We start from the raw sequence: 15596 nt of genomic DNA, 5'->3' as shown, positions 1-15596 counted from the left end.
ATCTGAGCTGAAGACAGACACCTCACTGATTAAGCCCCCTGGGCGCCCCGGTGTATAAGCAATACTGAAAGTGTTGTTCACACGGAGTCTTGGGAAGCCATTGTGGACCATCCACGTAGAGTATGTCTCCATCTGGACCAGCTGAGTTTCGTGCCCTCTGTGGCTACATGTGCTCAGTGGCTTCTGTGGTAGTGCACGCCTGGGGAGGACTACGAGCCCCCACTTGGTACTCCCGGATGTTTCCAAGATGCTCTATCCAGATCGAGACCTGTATAGCAGGTCCGCAGTAGAGGGGACCCCAGGAGCAGGTGCCAGCTCTGTCGCCAGCTGGGAGGGCGCCCAGGGGCCACGTCCTGCCCTGCACACAGCGTGCATCTGTCGCCAGCTGGGGAGGGCGCCCAGGGGCCACGTCCCGCCCTGCACACAGCGTGCGGCGGGAAGACCCTACCTGACCTGGCAGTGGTGGCCTCCTTGCTGACCGGGATTTGAGGAGGATGCATGTGCCCCTGGATTTGCAGCTTTGACTAGCAAATGAGAAACTGAGATGTAATCAAGGGCCACATATGAGCAGGGTCATCGGGTCGACAAGGAAACAAGCACCATGAAGACCCTTGAGAGGGTCAGGGCCGCCGCCTCAGGGCAAGGCCAGGCTTCCCTGATGCCCTGTCTCTGTCCCCCCTGGGGCTGCAGGACTCCATGTCACTGCTGTGGAGATGGAAGAGTCTCCCCCCTGAGCCTTCCCTCAGCGCTGGTGCCACAGAGCTCTGCAGGGAGCACCTGGCTGTCGGGGCTCTGCTCCTTGGGTCATGGGGCCCCCTGAGCTCCCCTCCCCCACAGGGCCGGGAGCCCTCAGGCCTCTTGGGAGCCCCCTAGACATGCCCCCCTACAGATGACCCCCCCCCACAGATGTGGCCTCCTCAGAGACATGGCTCCACAGATGGGACCCCCACAGATGTGGCTATCTCATCTCAGAAGTGGCACCCTCACAGACGTGGCCCCTGTGCTGATTTGGCCTCCCCACAGACGTGGCTCTCACAATGTGGCTCTCCCAGATGTGGCTCTAGGCTTGGTTCTCAGAAACACAGGGAGAATCTTAAGCTTACATGTTCTCTGCATTTTAATCATTTGTTTTATTTTTTAAATAATTTATTTATTTTGGGGAGAGAGAGAAAACAAGCCAGGGGAGCAGCAGAGGCAGAGGGAGAAGCAGACTCCCCACTGAGCAGGGAGCACCATGTGGGACTCAATCCCAGGACCCTGAGACGTTGACCTGAGCCAAAGGCAGACGCTTCACTGACTGAACCCCCAGGGTGCCCACATTTGTTTTATTTTTTCATGTAAACTGGAGATTATAAAAGCCATCTAATCTCTGTGATCATGTCATTACAGATCAGTAACAGATCGAAACTCCGTTCATAAGCCTTCATATTATGGGTGACATTTAGCAGTAGTGTTTGTCAGATTTCTTGAATATACAGTCTGATTTATGTCATTAAATCGTCAAGGAATTTGCATAGGATTTTATAATTAAAAAGGGAATAGTTTTTAACTACAACTGAAATTGCTAACTTCGGCTAGATAAGATCTTTTGTAAATGTCAGTGGTCAATGTCACTCTTATCCATGATGCTTTGCTGGTCGTGAGTGATTCGGGCACCGTGTCCCCACCTGTCCTGGATAGTCCTCCGTCCACAGAGTCTCTGGGGAACAGCATCACTGAAACAGAAGGAGACTGAGTTTGGGGGTGGTGAGTGCCCAGAAAGTCGTCAACTATTTCATCAGCCAGAATTGCTTACATGATTAAAAGACCGTTATCCAGATTTGCTGCTTGGGGGCTACTTGTGTTATTTTAATTTTTTAAAATGTTATTAAGAAAATACATGTTTCTAACGTTTCAAATCAAAAAGTAATGCAGCAGTAACTCATTGAGCCTGCCCCTCCCTGCTTCTTGCTGGGATCCCAGGCCTGAGGTCTGTTCTGGCCTGTGCTCCCTGTCTCCCTGTGGCCACCTCTACCCTTTGGGGAGAGATCCCATGTGGTGATGTCCCCCTACAGGAATGACGTGGCTCTCCTCCCCGCCACCCCTCAGGCACCTGCAGACCCTGCCACACTGGGCATCTCCAAGTACTCAGGCTGCTCTCCAAAGACAGAGCCCTTCAGGCTCTCCGTACTTTGTCCGTGGGCGCGTGCTTCTAGCACACACCACCTAGTGACCGTGCCCTTTGGTTCAGCCCTCAGCTCTTCCTCCCCTCTTGTGTCCCTGCTGCAGATCCCGCCCTGAAGTCTAGAAGCCTGTAAGTGCTTCTCCCTGTACACAGACACCGGCGGTCACACTTGGGGCTCCCAGGCCTGCGGGTCTCAGGCGGCACACGGTTTATTTTTAAGTGTTAACGACACAATAATGGGAGTTTTGTGTTTTAAGGTATCTGAACTCTGAATGTGGGACATCTTTAGATCATGATCCCTGATTGAAGCATTCATTTTATGAAAAAAGGGCAACAGCTGCATCCTATAAGCCAGCACAAGTTTCTTCCTGCCTGAGGGGTGATGGCCGCCGTTTCACAGGGACCACAAAGATCGCTGTGCAGTATCTCAGCTAGCGTTTGCTGTGTAACAAACCGCCCAGACGCAGCACTTAGCACAGCAGGCGTTTTGTTTGCTGGGGGTTTTTGGAGCTGTTCCACAGGTGTGGGCTCTCTCTCATGCCCCTGGGTCAGCTTTGGCCGGCTGGTGGCCGGGTGACCTGGGATGGCGTCACTCTCTGGTCTGCTGGGTGGCGGGCAGACCAGCAGATTATCTGCTGCTCTCAGAGTTCCAGGCTCACAGAAGTGCAAGTATGTTTTAAGCAGAAGCTCAAATCATAGATGCTGTCGCCCACTGGCCAAGGCCAGTCTTGAAGCCAAAATGAGAATTCATATGGAAATAGACCCAAGGCAGTGGATGTCGGGGGGCCTGCCACAAACGGAAGCCAGAAGCGCAGTAGTCTTCTCTAGGAGGAACCCCTGAACCGTGTTCAGAGGGGACTGGGCACCTGGACTCACTGACTGAGACAGGAGCATCATGAAGAAGAGGGGACAGGGTCGTGGGCCGGGACTCTAGAAATATATTTTTGTATTAGGAACTTGTCAGCATTCAGCCTCACTGACTGAACGTTGTGAACACTAAGTGGGGGTGGGGTTGCCACTGACACAGGCGCCACTGGGGTGGCTGCCATCTTGGTTCCCCAGTGGCAGCCACGGCCTTGTGCGTCAGGGGCCCTTCCTTCCCCCACATGCGCTACAGCTTACAGAATGTCTCCTAGAAGCCTGCTGGCCAGCCCTTTCTGTACTCTCGTTCTTGTGGCTTTGTATCTCTTCAAAAATACTCTTTTCTGTCCCTGTTAGTAGTCTTCAGACTTCAGCCACGTTTGCCCAGATGCTGACCTCCTCTTTAAGGGTCCCTCACGGAGTTGTCCCCACAGACCTTCCTGTGTGGCCTGTCGAGGGGCAGAGCCTCAGCACCCCAGAAGGAGAGGCAGGCCTGGGCCCCGGGACCCTGGGGTCATCTGTGGGAGAGAAGCAGGGTCTGTGTCGGCGTCTGGGCACTGCCGTTTTCACAAGGAATGTTTTCACATAAAAAAATCTCTCTCAGATCATATACATCATTACTGTTAATTACTGAGTAATCGGAGATTACAAAGGGGAAAGTGTTACTCCGGCGCTGGGGGCTAGGTAAGCTTTTAGGTCTGCAGTGTCATCTGGAGTGTAAACTTTGATTTTAATGGCTTATTGTAGTCTCACAATGAACCGTAATGAATTTAAATAACCAAAACTACCCGAGTACTTAACCATGAAGGTCATTTTCAGTTTCTCATGTTTTTCACATCCTCGTGCATGTTGTCGTGCTGACAGTAGACCTGGAACTGCCGAGCCAAGGCAGGTGCTCCCCTGTGCTGCTGTTTACTGAGTGCCGGTCCCAGGCGAGCCCATGTCCGTCTGTCTAGCTTTGTCTCCCTGCCTCCACCCCCAAAACCCCTTGCTGATTCCATAGGCAGGATAGGAAAGCAGCAGAAACCAGGACGGTCGGCACCTCCTCCCCCCAGCCTCCCACCAGTCCTCCCCCTCCCAGCCATCAGGCGGGAGGGCTCCCCTGTGCAGGAACCACACCTTCCAGGGACGCAGGGCCATGAGTCACCCCCAGCGGTCTCACCCATTGCTGGCGCATCTCCGCATTCAGTTTCCATTCTGTCTCACATCCTGTATGTATTTCCTCGATTGTCTGCCACCATATTTCTATATGTTTATTGACTTTTTTCATGTTCTGCTACCAAGTATCATTTTCTTTGCTGTTTCTCTATTGCCTTCTCCTGGGTCTATGAGTGTCTCTGTATGTTAAGGGCATGGCTTCAGTGTCCCATCAGATGCTGTCATTTGGCTCTTCATTCTGCTTGTAATCAGTTAGGTACCTACTTGACCTACCCTTCTTCCTGAACCACGGATTTTTCTAAATGACAGAAATGGGGCTTCACTCCCTCTGCCAGTTCAGAATGCTCTCCTAATCCTGGTCAGGGCAGATGGAGCACATAACGGGGACCGAGGCCCTGCTTTGGGTTACTCAGCCTTTCTCAGCTTCATTCCCATTAACCGACCCGGTACTTCCGTTTGTGAGCGCATCCAAGAACAGGGCAGGCCATGGCATGCCAGTGGGGAGAAGGATGTTTCCCCATATGAAACCTCTGTTCATTTTTTCCCTTTCTCTTTTATGGGAAATCCTTAGTTTTTCCCTCATCCTTTTTTTTATTGTGGTCAAATTCACATAACACGGAATTTATGATTTACTGTGTTGAAGTGTATAATTTAGTGCACTTACAATATTGTTTGACCATCCCCACGAGGTGGCTGCAGAACATTTCCATTGCCCCCAGAAGAAACCCTGCGTTGGTGAGCCAGGTGCTCCCTGTGGCCCTGGCCAGACTGATTTCCCTTCTGGGTCCGAGTTTGCCCATTCTGGGCGGGCCGCATGCTCGGAATCGGGCCACTCGTGGCTCATCGTGGCGGCCCCTGTCACTCAGCGCGAGACCCTCAAGGCTCACCCGTGTTAGCCGCATCACTGTGTCCTTCCTTCTTAAGGCCGAGTGGTACTCAGCGTGGCTGTTTAGTCTGCTTATCCACCCTCCATGCATGGACAGTCGGGCTGTCGGCACCTGCTGGTGGTTGTGAGTCGTGCCGCCGTGATCGTCTGCATGCGTACTTCTGTCCAAGTATCTGCGTCGTGTTCTTCTGGGGAGATGCCTGGTCTAGGGACTGCTGAGTTGCACAGCAGCTCTCTGTTAAACTCTTCGAGGAACCACTAACCCTGGCTCACTTTTGTAGGACGGGAAATACACAGTATTTGCCATTCTGTCCATCCTTGCGTTTCAGTCGGTGGTGGTGATAAGTCTGCTCACACTGTCCTGCAGCCTTTAGCACTGTCCATCCCAGAACTTTCTCATCTCCCCAAACAGTGTCCCTGTGAAACACTGACCACCCCACCCTCCGTCCAGCCTGGGAGCCATCCTTTTGGCCCCTGAATTGGACTCTTCTAGGCGCCTCATGCGACATTTGTCTGGAACTACCGGTAAATGTCAAGTGTCTGGGGGTTCAAGGTCATGTGCCATTAGCAAGGTTCCTAAAATAGGCCATGTTACCGGCAGGCGAGGTCATTACCACATGGCTGTGTTTCAGACCCTGTGTACGCACACCTGATGTGCTTCAGGGCGGGCCCCCAGGCACAAGGGTGGGACACGCGTGTCTGGGGCCACAGGGCACCCTGCCACCGTCTTTTCCCATGGCCAGCCCCTCACGGGCACTGGGGACCCCCCAAACTGAGACTGTCCTCGTAGTTTTGCAGCTGATTTTACATATATACCTGAAATACTCAAATGAAAACCAGTCAGATGGATAAAAGTCAAAACCAGCCTGTCTTTGCAGGAATATTGTGTACCATGCGTGGGCTAATGCCGCTGAGGTGGAGGACTAAATGAGCTCCGTTTAATTCCCTGATGTTTGCTGGTGTTCAGGAGAGTGAGCAGCTGTCTGTCCTCGGGCATGCCTAAGAATTTGGACCTTTGAGGATGGAGCTTGTTAAGTAAACTGATGGTTAAATATGAACCCAGAAGTAACTGACCTCCGATTTAACCGTCATTCTGTTGCGTTTCTAGTAAGAAAGGCAGAGTGAGCCGGAGCAGTGAACTGCGTCCAAACCTCCAACAGACAGAATGGGGAGGGGTAGGGCAAACCACAAGCACCATGGGGGTTGCAGACCCCATCCCCGGCCCGAGGAGAGCCTAGCTAACAGATGGGAAGAGATATAGGCTGGGACCCCTCTATTCCAGCTGGAGTCATTGTTCTGCTTCCCAACTGATCTGGACTCTGGGGTACCCAGAGCCAGCTTGCAGCAGGTCTTGGAAACAGGCCGCTGCTCATGGCACCCCATGCTTCTGGATGCTAGTCTCCTGCATCTTGGCCTTAAAGCCCCTGGGAAGGGTATGTAGAGGGAGCATGCAAGCATGTGTTGAGAGGGTCTCAGGAGTATTAGTAATACCCCATGTAGGACTAACCCCCCCCAGCACACATCCGGGGTGTGCTAGCCCCTGGTATGTACCTACATGATGAAGGCTTTCGAAAGCCAAAATGGCATAAAGCAAAGAAGCAATCACCACTGATTGACACGGAAACCTTTCTGAGCGTTCCCAGAGTTAGAAAATCACCTCTCTTAGACTTTTCTGGTACTTAGGACACAACTTGCTAACAGATGCCCAGAGTCAATGGAGATGAAGCACACAGGCTCCCAGATACAAGCGCCGAGCTCTGGCGGCCGGATGCCAAGCTGTCAAGAGAGATTCCCGGGAAGGAGCGCACAGGGCACCTCCTGCTACTCTGGGTGCCTGGGACGGCTCCCTGCACAACCAGCGCTTTCCACACACTTGTTCTTCTCACGTTTTTTCATCAAGGTGAAAATCCTCTTCAGGGTTCTTTTGAAAATAGGCACTAATGCAGGTCTTCCATGAAAGCAAGATGATGTCACAATCAAGGGGGGGCACCAGTGCCTTCTTGATTCCCGGCCTCGGGGGAGTTCCAATCTAACAGGTAAAAAATAAAAACCATCCCCACACTGTTTGAACTTGCATGTCATTTCTTTTCCTAGCAAGGCTGAATTTCTAGGCATGTGTATAGTAGATAAGAAATGTGTGATCGTGTTTTGTGCTGCTTCCGGGGGTAGGAGAACGTCTTAAGAGCCATCTAGTTGAGACAGTGAGCCTTCTCCCTGTAGGGAGAGGGATCAAATGGAAAGGAGACCAGGCGTGATGTTTACTCTCCTCATTACCTGTTCCAGGTGGCCGAAGACACACTGCCCTGGGCCCCAGGGCTCCAGGTCACCTGAGGCAGCCACAGGTTGTTGCCAACTGGGTTCCTGGGAAAGCTCGCGCCGTGTGCCACCCAAAGTCCTGCGTCATCCCTGAACCCGCCTGTACCCGCTCAGTGTGCTGACGGAAGGAACTGCTTCTCAACCAGCCGCTTCGGTTTCTAAGCAGGCTTTACAGGCAGGTGGATGGCCTTGCTGGACCCGCTAACCTGAGGGCTGTTGACGACACTCCAGCTCCATGCTGGGCCTTGCTTCTCCTTCGCTACCAAGCATCCCCCATAATTGTGCCTTCTAGAGTGTAGCAGAACTTTCTGTATGTTTCCAAGGGTGGCAACAGGAGAGGGTTACCTGCTGTGGAGAAAGACTTGTCCCGTGCCATACAGAAGAGACGGGGCATGCTCCCATCGGCTCCCATCTCTGGGCTCTTGCACTTCATCACGCTGCCTTGGACCTGGTTCGTGAACCTCCCGGCCTCCCTTGCCTGCCATGGCCTAGGATGCAAGTCCATGGCAGCGATGGGGAAAGGGGTCAGTCACTGGTGGATGCTGTACACAGCCCGGAGCCCTCCTGGGAAGTGGCTCGGATAGAGGCCATGGATGGGAAGGAGCCAGGATTGCCACCAGTGGAACCAGATGCAGGTCTCATGAAGAGACACTTCTGAGGCCGAGCCTTTACAGAGAGCTCAGAGTTCCCGCGACGGAGTGTGAGGTGAGGGCAGAAGGTGTGCAGGCCAGCCAGGTTTGGCCCGGCCAGCCAGGCTTGGCCCGGCCCTGCCCTCACTGTCTCCCTCCACCCCTGCACCTCCCCTTTCCTCAGGGCTCTCCCTGCCATGGCCTCTGGAGTGGCCCACAGAGAGCCTGGCCTTGCCCTGGTGTTGGGCGTCTAGATGCGGACCTTCCTCGTGGGGACTGTCGTGCTGAAGGCTGATCCTGTTTGTGTCTGTGACATCTGAGTGTCCCGCTGTGGGTGGGAGCTTCGGGCCACTGCTGGTTGTGCCACAAGGCGAGAGGGGAGAAGGGTTTCAAATTTACCGAACACGCCCTTTTGGTTTGAACCAGAAACCCCAGGAGCTAAAGGTAGAAATGGCCCCGTTTCTGAGGCCCCCAGGGGGAACAACACTTCGGTTCCAAATGACATTAAAACCCATGGTTGAGCAGTACGTGTTCCCAGAGGCTGGCAGCCAGCCCCACATTGCGAGGAGATGCCCTGTTTCCATTCCTCTCAGGCACACCTTGTGTTCTGAGGGTGAGGGTCACTGGGCCTGCCCTGTGCTTGCCCAGAAAGCGAGTGGGGTGCTGAGTGAGAAGCCCCTGGGGCATCTCAACCGAAGTCCCACATCGTGCTCCCTGCGCTGTGGCAGGTAGTGGGTTCTAGATGGTTCCAGTTCTAGCTGGCAATGGGCTCTCACCTTGCAGCTCCGCACCTTTTGGCGGGCAGCTCTGTGAGCACCGACCACGCCGGGCCTATACAGTGTAGAAGGGTATGCGTGAAGCCTGTGTTTCATCGTTGGTGTAACCTTTTCCAAGTTACTTAGGGAAGTAAGGGGCAGGGGCAATTACATGTCCATCTGTCTGTCCTGTTTCATGATGATAGATACCAGGCCTTGGAGACAAGCTGGCCTGCACCTTTGCTGTCCCCTTCTTTACACAAACATCTGTCTGTGAGGAAGGCCCGTGGGACTTGCTTAGGGAGAAGAACATGCCCTCACTGGCTTCGTGTGGACTTGAGCGCAGGGTTTCTGGCCCTGGGAACCAGCCGTCCATCTGTGAAGCCCAGTCAGCTCTTCCTTCCCTCTGGCCCCATTGTCCTGGGTTAGGTAGGGCATCTCCGCAGCCTGGGCCGCTGGTGAAGGAGGAAGAGAAACCAGAGTGGGAGGGTGGGATGCAGCCATCATCTGTGGTCAGGGGTGTGCTGAGCAGCGGGGAAGGAGCCTCAGGAGCAGGCGTGTGGCCAAGGCTAGCCAGTGGGTCCCCGCGGCCCCCAGGACACATCGTTTCTACGGGCGTAGCATCACAGTGGGGGCAGACTGGCACGAAGCTTGGTGGACCCTAGGTGGTTAAAGTCCAGCTCAAGGAGGCTAGTTAACATCAGAGAGATGGCATGATGGTCACAGTTGGTTGGTTGCTTGGTTGGTTTTTGTTGACAACCAGAATTTAGTGGTATGACCTGGCTGACGGGACCCTCAGATGTCTGGTCTGTATCTTCTGGAAGGTCGGTCTGGGGCTGTTTGCATATCGGCCACAGGAGTCTACATGTGCATTTAAAATCAGGAAGGTACCCTGGACTTTCAAAAGAAGCCCACTGCTCGTTCTTGGGGTTCTGGGCCCCTGTAGAGGTTCCCGTGCATGTGGCCAGGTGACGTCCTTAGGAGCCTGAGCAGGCTGTGGCCCTGGGGCCTGCCCCCCCACACACACACCTAGTGCACTCGTGGCCCTCGGGCACCCTGAGGGGCTGAGACAGCGTCCAGCCCCAGTTGCTGCAGATCATGTCTGTGATGCGGGGCACTGTAGGGCCCAAGGAACGTGGCCTCATAAACGGCCACAGTGTCAACAGAAGCACTTTGCAGAACCTCGGGGCCCCAGGGCTTGGATTTGGAGCAGCGCTGTGAGCAGGGCCTGTGTCAGTGGACTGAGGTGGTGTTACCATGCTCTCCTGGAAGCTGGTGCGCCACCGCATGAGCCAGTCGTCCTCCCTGGTCGAGAGGAGAGCAGCCCTCTGGGCTTGCTGGGCCCTGGAAGCATCCTGTCCTCAGGCCAGGGCACCACGTGAAGACTCGTCCCCATGCTGTCCTTCAGTGGAGCGGGCTCTGTTTCAGTTCAGCTTTGAAAGTAAAGATCTGCTTGGGTTTCTACTTCTGTGTGGTCATTGAACTCCAAAGTCAGAGTCAAACTGAATTCTCGGGATCTAATTTTTCGTCCTGAGCTCAGTGTTGACTTCAACAGAAATTCAGTATTAAACACTGGTTAGAATAATGGCATCTGTTCTTACTGGGTTTTTTCCTTTGGAAACATTAGGTAGTGGACATCTTACTTCAGATTGCTCGTAATAATTTCTGTCTGCAGAAAAACACCTTCTCGTTGCTTCCCACTGCCCGTAGGATACTCTGATCTCAACCTCTGTCAGCGAGGTCCCAGCTGTCAGGGACAATGTGCATTGTGCCCAACATAAAAGTCGGCTTCTCTGCAGGTCCTATTTCTCACAGGCTGGAGGCTGTACTTGTGGGGCATGTTTGTCCCTTCCCCGGGGAAGGGGGGCACAGAGCATGCAGCATGGGTGGGTACAGGACAGCGAGCGGGAGTTCCTCACCTGGTACCTCTTCCTCATTTTCCAGAAGCTGGGAGCACGGAGGCTCTCTGTGTCACAAGGTCCAAGAACAGGCCTGTGTGGTGACACCATGGGTGACAGGAGCCACAGTCTGGCTCGTTCTCCGGGCCTTCGGGTAGGGGCAGCCTATACACGTTCCTGTCCCATCAGCCAATAAGGCAGAGCGCCTCTCTGAGTGCAGCGGGATCGAGGCCTGCAGGGTAGCTGTGGGGCATTTTGGGGGAATCAAGTTGTAACAGCTAATTTCCTAAAAACTCCACGATGGTACTGATTTCCTGGGAGTTAGATTGTCCTGTGAATTTTTATCACCAGTATCTGGCGGTGGTGGTTTCTGTGTTTCTGTAATGGTAATGGAAAGATCTTCCTTCCAGGTTCTGGCTGAAAAGTAAATATTTTGAGACTATATTCAGTGGATTTTAGCCTGTTCCTCATTTGTGCATTAGATGAGTACCAAGCCGTTGGAAGGGAACCCAGGGCTGTGTGTGGGCAGCTCAGGGGCCTGGGTGATGCGGCGAGGGGACATTTGGTTATAAGATCTGCTGTCTGAGACACCATAGTGTGGGGCTTCTCAGCCGGAGCCTCGTGGGCTGCCCTCCAGCTTGTGGACACCGCGGAGCCCCCCAGCTGCTGGCCGTGGCCCACTGCCACCAGAGTGCCTTCACCTGTGCACACAGATGTGGGGCCCTGGAGTGAGCTCCCTGCTCCCAAGCCCTTCGGATTCCGCCTAGCGCCACCCACAAGCCTTCTGGAAGCAGCGGTCAGGAACGTGCTGGCACGCTTCTGATAGTGTCACAGTCTCTGGCTCATGGAAGATGCGTGTTTGGAAGGGGATTTTTTTTCAAAGGAAAACTCTGAAAAGTTACTCTCAGTTTCCACACCATGGACCCCACAGGTGGCCACTGAGCAGGACCTCACAGCCCTGCCCTCACACACGGCAACCTTAATCCGACGCCAGACCTCAGCCCCCGCACCTGGGTCCCGCCTGCCTTCTGAGCAGCATCTTCCACTGGAAGGGCACACTGTTGCGTGGGGTCCGGACACCGGACACCGCTCCCCTTCCTCCTCCTCCTCCTTCCTGCACTGGTTTTGGGCCTAGCTACGCCTGCCTCTCTGCTATTCTGTCCCTGTGTTTCTGGCTGGAAAGGAGTTCCCTTCCCCTTTGAAGAAGGTGGGAGGTGGTCGAGTTTGTGCACGGTTTGCGGGTCCCCTGCAGTGAGAAATACCACACAGCTGCTGGGACTCTGCTGTGTGATGAGACAGGCCTGGCTTGAGCTCCAGGCCCCGCTAATGCTTCCTGCCCTTGCTCTGAGCCCTGTGGGGCTTGGCCATGGGGTGCTTCCCCAGCAGCAGGGCCCAGAGACCCGGAGGCCAGGTGGCTGGGAGGCCAGGAGACTAGGAGATAGGGTGGCCCGGAGGTCGTGAGACTGGAGGTTGGGAGGCTGGAACGATGGCTGCCAGGGCTGTTGCCATAGGGTGTGTCTGTCCAAGACCAGGCTAAGAGCCTTCTGTGGCACTGTCTGTGAGGGTGTGGCCGGCACCTTGCCCTTGGGCCGCACTTCCTGCTTGCACCTTCCCCATTTATGAGCTGGTGGTTGCCTCCTTTTGCTTCTCAGCTATCACTGCCACAGCTGCGTCTGAGGTTTTGGCAAATGTCCGTCTGATTGGCTAGCACACGCACTCCCACTGCAGGGTTGTGGGCTTTATCTGGAGAGTGAGAATTTTCATTTTTTTTTTAAGATTTTATTTATTTATTTGGCAGACAGAGATCACAAATAGGCAGAAGGCAGGCAGAGAGAGAGGAGAAGCAGGCTCCCTGATGAGCAGAGAGCCCGATGCGGGGCTCGATCCCAGGACCCTGAGATCATGACCTGAGCTGAAGGCAGAGGCTTTAACCCTCTGAGCCACCCAGGCTCCCCGAAAATTTTCATTTTATATATTTCTACAATGATGCTCTTTTTCTTCAACATTTTCTGTGTAATGTGATGTGAACCTCCCAGAGGTCACAGACATGGTGGGTGACATATATTACGTCTTCACCGAAGAGAGCTCTGAGCCATCTGATGCCCCGTTTTCTGAATTTATGAGCTGCTCCGGTTGGTAACAGAAGCTGGGTGATTTGTACATTCTGGCGATGGCATCGCGGGAAATGGGGCCCAGGAGGCCGCCAGGGCCCCTGATGGTGGCATCGCCCCCTCATTCCCTGTGGCCTCTGGTGGGAAAGAGCTCAACCCCCTCCCCAGAGGCAGGGGGGCTCCCAGGGCCCACCCCCTAGAGCTGTCAGAGTACGATGCCTTCCTCACAGAACAGCACCTCGTGCCCCGCACGGCCACCCCCTGGTCCTGCTCACTCCCTGTTCCCCTTGCTCTGCCTTGCCTTGTGCTCTGGTTCCGGCCCGTGGGCCTCCATGTACCTCAGTGTCCCTGGCGGGTCCCGTGGGTGGCCACCATGGTTCCTGGGAACAGCCAGAGGGATGTGCCGGTCTATCCCTGTCTTAGGCACTTGATGGCTTGGATCTGGGAGAGTGTGCGTTAGATTTCCTTGCTAGAAAGTTCTAGGGCTGCTGGGACTGCCAGTGTGGCCCCCATTCTGCACAGGGAGCAGGACGGCCACCCACCCAGGAGGGACCATGGAAACAGGACCCACAACAACAAGGAAAGGGATTGCATGCCCGTAGTGCTGCAGGCCGGGTGTGGATGCTGCCTGTGGCTTAGCCGCTATGTCCCCAAGCGTTCCATCACCCCCCCCCCACCAGAATGTCACAGATGGGGAGTCTTTGAGGGCTGACTCTGCCCACAAAGCCCGTCAGTACCACTGGCGTGTGCCTTTTGTTTACTGACAGCCCACCCGTGTTTTCTCATGGGTCTTTCCCGTTGTTGGGTGGCTGGGCTGTTGTGAGCAAGCCGCCATGCCCTTCTTATCCAGACGGGTGTGCAGACGTGTCCCCACAGCCAGGGACGGGGTTGTTGGGTCCCAGGGCAGACATGCATCTAACTTGGTGAGGAGTTCTCCCGGTTTTCTGGGGCAGCCATACCCAGTCCGGCCCTGCTGTGTCACTCTCCAAGCACCCTGCCCAATGCAGGCGATCACCCAGATCTTCACGTGCATTTTCTCTAAGCAGCTCGGTGGTTTTTATTTTAGTTTTTACTGCTGAGAAAGTCGGCAGCCAGGCTTTGCGTGCGGACCGTGCAGAGCATAGCCCTCGCCGTAGGCGACATGGATGTGTGGACGCCTGGCCCTTTGCTGCTGTTCATGTGTGTGTCTGTCTCGTGTTCCTCGGGAGCGAGACTCTGACCGTCTCTGTCCCCCTTCCCTCCCCACAGCAACAGCAGGAGCTGCTGGCCGTGAAGCATCAGCAGGAGCTGCTGGAGCATCAGCGGAAGCTGGAGCGGCACCGCCAGGAGCAGGAGCTGGAGAAGCAACACCGGGAGCAGAAGCTGCAGCAGCTCAAGAACAAGGAGAAAGGCAAAGAGAGTAAGTGTGCGGGCACAATCGCGAGCTGGGGGGTGCTGGGGCCTTGCCGGGGCGGCTTTTCCTGTGGCTCTCGGGCTCTGGGTCCCGTAGGCAGCGGCCTGCAGGGGACCCCCGCACCCCACCACAGGTGGAGCACGCTGTGTCGCCCTCAGCTTGGGCAAGTGTAGCCCAGATCTGTGTCTTCGGTTGGGGTGTGCAGCATGGCCTCTGGCTTGATTGGAGCTTCCAAAGTGTTCTCAGCAGGTGCAAAGCAGGTTTTACCGGAAGTTCATCCTGGAGGCTTCAAAGTTCTTTCCTCTTGTGAGCACACTGTGAGCCCCATAGAAGCAGGCCTCGCTCGTGGGGTGGCCTGGGGGCCGAGTGGGGACGCAGTGGCCAACTGCCTGCTTTCACATTGGCCCTCTTGACCCTAACGTTTGCTTTTTCTAGTGGCAGTGTTTGTATGTCTGAAGACCAGTGGGGTCTGTCATTTTCCAGGAAAGGAGATGATTCTGTATGTTGTTCGCCTTGTGGAAGGTAATGGGGGGCGGCTTCCCGTGTCCCTGGGGGAGGAGCCACAGTCCCCGGCCACATGGTGCCTCCAGTGGGCTCAGCAAGGACCAGTGTTTGTGAGGCCTGGCATGTCCTGCACACAGGCCACATCCGCGCAGACTGAGGCCAAAGGCAGTTGTCTCCCACGCGCATCTGTGCCTCTGTCTTGGGCAGCTTATTTCCAGTGACACACCCAGGACCTAGACAGCAGTGAGAGTGGGTGTCACATTGCTGGGCTCGGCTCATTTCTGCCTGAGACTTTGGTGCTCAGCAGAACTCATTTGACCCCTGGTGACACTGAACATGAGCTAAGACGTGCGCTTCTCTCCTGCTTTGGGTTCTGACGTGGGGACATTCAGGTGATGGACTTCCAGCACCTGTGAGAAAAAATAGTGGTATTTGCATATTTCAGTAACACACATGAACCTCAGAACTCCGTTAACTTCAGCTACTTAAAACGGTTAGCCATCTAGAAAAACCATCTTAACAACCTATTGTATAGATTTTAGACTTTAGATTTCTGCTCAGATTTTAATCCACATGCACATGACAGCATGCAGCGTATTAAAGCATTCTTGTCAAGTCTGTTCTTTGAAATTATTTAAGAATCTTTTGTATTGTGTATGATATACACACAGTAAAGGGCACAGCCTCCAATACGTAGGGAACTGTTCACAAGCTCACCCCCAGTAGAGCCCCCAGACCAGGACAGGAGTGGTGTCTGGGCCCCTGGGCCCTCCAGACCCTGCTCCTCCCCTCCTTCCCAAAGGAGCCCCTCCCTGGCACCCCACACCAAAGACACTTTGGCCTGCTTCTGAGGTTTCTAGAAATGGACTCATTAACACATGGCTCTTTGTGTTTGGCTTCTCTCACTCAGCACTCACCTTG

General features: G+C 54.5%; 1 protein-coding gene across 6 annotated transcripts in view; it reads left to right on the top strand.

Moving 5' to 3' along the window:
- The window catches only part of HDAC4 (histone deacetylase 4), a 281806-nt gene that overhangs the window by 176056 nt on the left and 90154 nt on the right, over window positions 1–15596 (top strand). For all 6 annotated transcript variants that reach the window (XM_032857625.1, XM_032857626.1, XM_032857622.1 and 3 more), the window contains one exon: window positions 14027–14177. In XM_032857625.1, coding sequence (XP_032713516.1) covers window positions 14027–14177 — 151 coding nt within the window. The remainder of the gene's footprint in view (window positions 1–14026; window positions 14178–15596) is intronic.

The sequence above is a fragment of the Lontra canadensis genome, unplaced genomic scaffold (genome assembly GCF_010015895.1).
Source record: "Lontra canadensis isolate GAN:19392208 unplaced genomic scaffold, GSC_riverotter_1.0 scaffold13, whole genome shotgun sequence".
Classification (NCBI taxonomy): Eukaryota; Metazoa; Chordata; class Mammalia; order Carnivora; family Mustelidae; genus Lontra; species Lontra canadensis.
Note: the sequence above shows the minus strand (reverse complement) of the source record. Positions and strands in the feature narration are given on the sequence as shown.